This window comes from Haemaphysalis longicornis, unplaced genomic scaffold, assembly GCF_048455015.1.
Source record: "Haemaphysalis longicornis isolate Haplotype H1 unplaced genomic scaffold, Haemaphysalis longicornis Haplotype H1 scaffold_26, whole genome shotgun sequence".
Classification (NCBI taxonomy): Eukaryota; Metazoa; Arthropoda; class Arachnida; order Ixodida; family Ixodidae; genus Haemaphysalis; species Haemaphysalis longicornis.
In genome coordinates, this window is record NW_027526319.1 from 679786 (window position 1) to 686888 (window position 7103).

Sequence of the window (7103 nt, forward strand, 5' to 3'; positions counted from 1 at the left end):
TACAATCCTCTTACAAAAAACTCAGTAAGTTTGATGCAGAAGTAATGCTTTCTGCCTCTAGCCAAAGAGGGACGTGTAGTCGCCCCCATATGATGGCCCACTTCTACCGTAATTTTTGCATTCCACAACACGCAATCACGTAAAAGACCTTAAACTTTATCCAGCCGTACAGAAGACGCTCATCCCTGTGAAGACACAAGTGTCACAGGGTAGCCCCAGTGCTCATAATTAGGCACCCGGTAACAGAGAGCAATCACACCTTTTATTACATCCAAAGGAGCTAGTCGTATGTTCTAGTGGTAGTGTCCATTCCACAGGGCCTGGGTACTGTTTCATATCCGTGTGCATATCGAGTGCGACCGTTCAAATAGCGCTTCCTAAGCAGCCTAGACATTTACTATCCCCCCAAGAAGACAGCCACATCTATCAGGGAGGGTGGCCGTTAGGCAAGTGAGCAGAATATGGGGGTGCGTTCATTTCATATAAGAATGATACAGTGATGAGTAGAAATATAAAGTGGAACCGAAGGCGTGGCTGAGTTATTTTATTTTTTCTTTTGGTGCTTTTACAAGACTGATCACGCTGCCCCTTCGCACATCACGTCTCAATGATAAAAATGGTGTTTTTCCATCCGCTTATTCTCTACAGCTGCCGCCCGTAGTCTGCCCTTTTTTTCAGTCGACAAGTATCTGGAACGACAGTTCGGTAGAAAAGTTACCAGGTGGTGGGTTACGTGCCAGGAGACGACAACGGACGTTAATGATGACACCTTGCTGAGGTTTCTGGAAGTGGATGGCCACTAGCGGTGGCATGTAGTCGGACTGGCCGGTGTAGGGGAAAAACACGGTGCGGAAACCCGGATAAGGGTAGTACAACAATGGGCCGATGTTTTCGCGGTCAGCCGGGTTGTCTCCATCGCAGTGAAGGGGCAGCAGCCCCGGCACTATTTGCGTCTGCAAGGCCGCTGGTACCACCTGGGAGGCTTCTTGCGGTGATAGCGGTTCAGGGACCCATCCCGTGACGTTGGCGAACTGGATGAAGACGCATGGACTTTGTCTTGGATAGCCGAAGTCCTCAGCCGCCGTGCACTGGGGCGCCACCGTACTGACATCGAAGAAGCATATCTTCCCTGCCGGGGGGCGTTGGTCAGAGCACCTGGTCAAATTTTCGTTGCCTTCAACTAGCCGGGAATTGTACCCCGCAATGAGCTGCGACAGCTGGGATGTCAGATTTCGCCATCCCGGAGCCACGCCTTGAGGACCACCTGCGCGGAACCTGCGGGGGAGGGCGAACCGTAAGAAGAGCAACACATGCGTAAATGGTTTTGGCTACACGATGTGCTTACATTCGTGTGTTTTAAGCGCTTCAGCCTCCGTAAAATGTGTCCCTATTCAAATACAAAGGGATATCACCACACATTCTCATCGCATTCGCTGTCATTTATTAGAGCGACGGTCCTTGCTAGTAGAGGAAAACCACTCTTCAAGCAAAGCACATCCACGCTTACTGAACGTCAACATGTAGGCTGGCACCATCTACAAGCTAATGCATTTTCTAACCATGTATCAAACACCACACCAAATGGTGCACACACACAGGCACCGCTCACATAATTTGGGCTTGCGTGGCTCGGCCAATAATTCTGCAAAACCCAAATACTTATCACTGGTGCACAGCAGTGGGGCACCGTCTCGCTTAGCTCGGTCTCAACAACGCAACTCGAAGTCGTCCAACCGTCCGAAGGTGCCACTTGCCTTCAAGGGCAGTGGGCTGCATGCCATTTGAGGGGGACTCCCCGCTTCCGTAAGACTCCCGCTTCCCCTCTACCTCTTGCCTACTTATCGACCGAAGCAATTTATCGTCATAATCATCAACAACAACGCGCTCCTCACAATTGGCAAGGACGGCTCACCCCGCCCTCATCTGACACAGGAACGGAATGAGAAGCTGAAACTTTCGTTCCTCATTCAGAGGATGTGCTGTAAGTGGACAATAAAAAGAAATAACACATTATTGTCCAGCTTGTGACGCAGAATAACGATCATACCCTCACGAGGAACCCTGATTTGTTACCCTCAGTACCCCACTCTCCATCAGTAACTGGGGGTGGGAAAATTATTCCTTCCAAGAGACAAGCTCCTCCGTCATACGCTCCTTCATGTAGTAAGGAGCAAAGCTTTTTAAAAACAATACGCATAGTTTTAGTCATATAACGCCTACATCAGCTGTCACCATACCCTACGTGTTGTTACTAGCAGCATCTTCCGAAATAGTAACCAAGTATCGTTTGCTTGCACATTTTTGACCGGCATAGATGTATATATCTATACAGGGACACACACTATACAAACTGCAACAAGTTAAAATCTGAAAAGATCCAAAGTGCAGTCCTGTCGATATAAACCTTGTATAGCTGGCTCCGCGACATGGAGCGGCAGACTTCAAGTGGCTGAGTGGGCCCGTTACTGTAAGGTTTGAGACCAGCTTTGTGAGTGAAAATTGCAAATGAGGTGCGCCTCACCAGATCAGATTTTCAGCCGGCCTGGCCCTCGGGTAGAATTCTAACACCGAAGGCTTATCCGTCTCGTTGGTCGCCCTTCCGGCGGCGAGTAGCAAGGCCACGATCCAGACCACCGACAGCATGATCACAACCAGCACAGAGCTGAGCCACTTGGCCGGGAGACTGGAAAACCGCCGCCTGAAGTCCGCAGCAAACAGTCGCCGTTGAAGGAATGGCGCTCAGATATCAAAACCACCTTGCAGAGGGACCTGTTTGTGGGAAAAGACGGCGAAAATGCAGCCCGCATGTCAGCCACAAAATGTGCAGCTCCAATTCAATTTATCGATGCACTCAATGCTGCATGCCAGTTCGCCACTGGCCGAAATAATTAAGCGCACACGCTGTTTCCAGTTGTAGTGTTGCTACCAACAATTTTCTAAACTCACTGCGATGTGAGCACTTGAAGCAAACACAAATATATTATGTGCAGGGAACCAGGTACGTGCAGCCATCGTATCTCTGACGTGTGATAGCCGTGGTGCCTCCCGAAGAGGCTACAGCAGGGCTGGGCCGGCCAAGGGAACGTAGTGTTTGACTCGGGATTTGAAGGCAAGCTCTCTACGATGAGAAGACATGCTGTTTCATTTCACTTCAAGCACACCTTTAAAACTCACATATAGTACAATTTTAAATAAATAGCGACTGAATTGCCGTCAGCTTAGAAATTCTCACAAGCTTTCGTAGTCGGCCGGTCGCCCCGTTCCAACAGGACAACTATTTTCTAAATCGAACGGGCGTGTCAATTGGGGAAAACCTAACACTGAAGGCTTTAAACTAAACAGTTTAGTTTAAAGGGACCCTGCAACAGTTTTGCCATTTTTTTGTAAATATTCAAAGGATTTAAGCAGAGTTGGTAATCCATCTTAATAAAACATCGCAACAATAATAAGGATTACAGTTGAGGCACACAGGACAAGCTCTGACTTGCAACCGAACTTTTAATGCGGAAACATGTAGTATTTATAACACACCTACACACACTTTCGACGCAAACAGTCGCCCCATTAGGTAATTGATAGCAATTGGTCCGAAACCCGGGATAGGCTAACAAAGACACAAAGTGCTTATCCCTCCCTCACACTATGTAAGTACGTGTTCTGTCCTTGAAGATGGCTAGCTATGTTACATCGTTTCGAACCTGTAAATAATCCAGTTCCTTGACCGATCACGCTATAGAAGGCAGCATGGCGCATTCCTCGCTTATCCGCATTCTTCTGTAGCTCCGTCCACCAAGGAACGAGATTATTTACATGGGCGAAACGACGAAACATGGCTAGGCATCTCAAAGGACACAACACGTGCATAGTACGAGGGAGAGGGGGTAAGCACTTTGCTTTTGTGTCTGGGCTTTCTGTCACAGTTGATATCAATTACTTACCGGGTCGACTGTTTTCATCGTAAGTGTGTATATGCGCGTTCATAAAGATTGCATGTTTCTGCAATAGAAGTTCGTTTGGAAGCCAGCGCTCATCCTGTGTGCCTAAGCTTTAGTCGTTGCTTTTCTTGCCCTATTGTATTAAGATATGTTGAAGGCTTCGTAAATTTCGGACAAAGTTATCCAGTACTTAGAATATGGGGTGAGAAAAAACCTCAGATAAAAATTACTGCTGCATGTCCATCAGATAACTTAGAAACTTGCTCAAAATATGTTTCTTTCCTCCCGGTATTGCCGTTCTTTGAGTGCTCTTATTACGTCATCGTAGCGATGTAATGGCTACTGGGTGGCGACCTTTTAGGCACAGCAATGAACGCACTCGATATCGCCTTTAAAAATATTTGCCACAAAATCAAAGCACAAATGGAAGGCGGTCCTGCTCAGAAAAACAAATCCTGTAGTGCGGTTTTGTACTGTCGCTAACTGCAGCCTTCTCAGCACTTCCAGGCGTGAAAGAAAGTATGAAACGTTTAACGGCAGTGTTGTAGAGTCCCTTTTGCCTGCAAATTATCTCGCTTCGGAGCACGAGCGTGGGAATGTTGTCAGCAAGTACCGGACAACTCGCGACCTGCAACGTTCCGTACAGAACAGCGCTGTATTTGGTCCATCATGACGCATGAGGAGGGTTTGCGCAGGTTAGCGTCCGTGCAGACCAAGTTGTAGACTCAGTTGCAAGATGCTCAAAGGCATTTGCGTGAGGACGCCTCGCGATGAATCCTCCGCGTGATGTGAACGACCGAAATGGTTCTTCAGTAGTAAACGTTCGAAAGTTGTTTTCTCCATAGCGGCAGGTGACGTTACCCGACGTCGCAGGAATGCGCGACGTCCGAACCTCAGCAACGGAGGATTCATCCGCTGTCTTGTGGCGTAAGGAGTTTCATTCACCGACGGTTCGTTGGTCTGCAGCGACGGCTTTAAAATAGTCCTCAGATTCCATTGCGTTCTTCTCACACGCTTCGCTTCAATGCGGCTTGGGGTGAACGCAAAAGGTCAGTGAAGAGCTTTGGGAATTTTAGACTCTATTCCAATTAAGGGGCTGGATCACGGAGATTGATATCCTTTGTTTTTGAACCATCGCAGTGGAGTGCCATCGTTTTCCGTGATGCTAAAAAGGCAGAATTGGAAGGAGTATTGCTTCGGTATTCGGTCAAACGTCTACGTTTTCTATAAAACGTGGTACAGAGAGCCGATGGCATTGTGTCCAGCATGTAATGCTGATAACTCGATAACTCTATAGCGTCAGTACGAGGAGCCTGAACACATGGATGGGGGTATGAGAAAGGCAAGCAGAAAGCTTATAATGTTTTTTACTCACTGTGCGTTGCTGCCGAACTGGTTCAGTCGCCGTGGAGCCACCCGCGTGTGTCACTACTGATTTCACCACTACTGCTGTCACCACCTATTTCCCATGACCGTTACTATTGCCACACGGTAGGCTTTCTTGCAGGCAGGTTCGACGTTGGAGGGATGACCGAATCCACAGACGCAGGGAAGCTAAAAGCAGGCGTTACGTTTCCAACGTACTTCACTCCGAGCATGCCGCTCTGGAACTGGTTGCTCGAGGGTAGAGAAGTCCGCTTTTATCTGTCACCACCACCGTCACAAAGATGGGCGATGCCCTACTCAGATATCTGCAGACGGTACATATAGCCCCCTACTGGTGCAGATTGCGCGCCGGCTCAGGCGAGTACGAATTCGTGGTCCGAGCGCAAGGGAAGCTGGTGTACAATTATCAACGATGTGTATTCAGACCGCAACGCTGCGGAACCAGATCCTCCGCGTTCGTCTGGAATAAAAAAACACTGGAATATTTGTATTTGTTTTAAAGCGGAGGTTATTACCTCTACCCACGAGGGTTCTGTCGCGACCGTTGGTGTCAACAGAAAAATACCGCGAACAAATAAAAAAGTTATTCACACCGCCAAGAATCGAAGCTGGAATGAATAGAGAAACGGGGCGAGAGCCCGTTGCCTTACCGATTGAGCTACGAGCCCAAGCGGAGAGAGGGGAGACAGACGGTACACTGTCCGGGAACATCTGCGGGTTTACCCCCTGCGTTCTCGCTAAGTGCCACGTGATAGCGTCACGCGACTTGTCGCGCTGCTGTACGCTCCACCCACGGCACCTGCAGCGGCCGTGTGCGCGCCTCGCGCATGCGCTCAGAGTTGTAAAAATTAAAGGAAGCTCATACCAACGTATGGAATCTACATTTTCTCTCTCTGCCACAGATTTCATCGCCTCCGTCGTCGGCGGTAGAGACGGAGGAGAAGTGGGACCGTCTGACACCCGGTTTGAGCTTCCTTTAATTTTTTAAACAAAGGGTTCCCACTTATGTGCTTAATTAATACAACTCAACCAACCACAGTTCATGATTCATTCAATGATTAAACCTTAGCAAAGAATATCTCTTTGAAGTCATAAAAAATGTGGTTAAGTACATTTCACTTGCCTCTGGTTTCACTCTTTGTAGAGCCACGTGTGTGAAGTCAAGTGACGTTGCATGGGTAATCGCATGTCATTTCTAGCTTCGCGTACCAACCACCTACACAGGGTGGCTTGGCGCGGCTTTTTTCGTAGTTTGGAATTTGACCCACCCCGCATAGTCGGTATGGCTTTAGGCCCCGATTCCAAACACCACAAGTGCTTGTTTTTGCAGTGAAACGGTCTATGTGTAGGTCATGGGAAAATGTGTGTCTCTAGATGTTAACAATATTATCCAGATATGTAGAAAGTAAGTGCACACGCAAGGGCTAGTGCTTTTGTGTTTTCTTCTTGAAGTCCTTCTGGTTAGATATTTTGGCTGGTGGTCCTCCGTCCAGCTTGAAGGGCCTCCGGAGCGACATTCCGGCGGGTGTCCTTCAAGTCCATGCACGTGCACGTCAAGGTTGCCCGTTGACGTGCGCAGAACGGGAAGTGCGGGTAGCACGCGAGCACGCACAGATAGGCTTAATGGCCTCTGCGATGGGATAGAGAGAAACATCTTTAATGAACAAGTGAAGTAAGCCAGGCGGGGCGCCCGACTTGCTACACCAAATGGGGGTGAAGGTGTGATGAAGATCAATGAAAACTCTGCCCGTTGTGCTGGTGGGAGATTTAAACGTGGTCTAG

General features: G+C 48.5%; 1 protein-coding gene across 2 annotated transcripts; it reads right to left on the reverse strand.

The window, feature by feature from the left end:
- Nucleotides 1–240: 240 nt before the first annotated feature.
- Nucleotides 241–5989, reverse strand: LOC144172774 (sodium/potassium-transporting ATPase subunit beta-2-like). 2 transcript variants are annotated; one of them, XM_077701377.1, is made up of 3 exons: nucleotides 5972–5989; nucleotides 2522–2769; nucleotides 241–1275 (listed from the first exon to the last, which is right to left on the reverse strand). In XM_077701377.1, exons 2-3 carry the CDS (start codon nucleotides 2641–2643, stop codon nucleotides 675–677), a joined length of 723 nt encoding a protein of 240 aa, XP_077557503.1. In that variant the 5' UTR covers nucleotides 2644–2769; nucleotides 5972–5989; the 3' UTR covers nucleotides 241–674. The 2 variants fall into 2 exon arrangements, with proteins under 2 accessions (XP_077557503.1, XP_077557502.1); XM_077701376.1 differs by lacking the exon at nucleotides 5972–5989 and adding an exon at nucleotides 5311–5574.
- Nucleotides 5990–7103: the final 1114 nt, after the last annotated feature.

Excerpts from the sequence above, each read along its gene's own strand:
- LOC144172774 (XM_077701377.1), bottom strand. The coding sequence starts at position 2,643 with ATGCTGTCGGTGGTCTGGATCGTGGCCTTGCTACTCGCCGCCGGAAGG. Across the intron at positions 1,276-2,521 it reads CCGGCTGAAAATCTGATCTG|GTTCCGCGCAGGTGGTCCTC; the intron begins GTGAGGCGCACC and ends CCTCCCCCGCAG.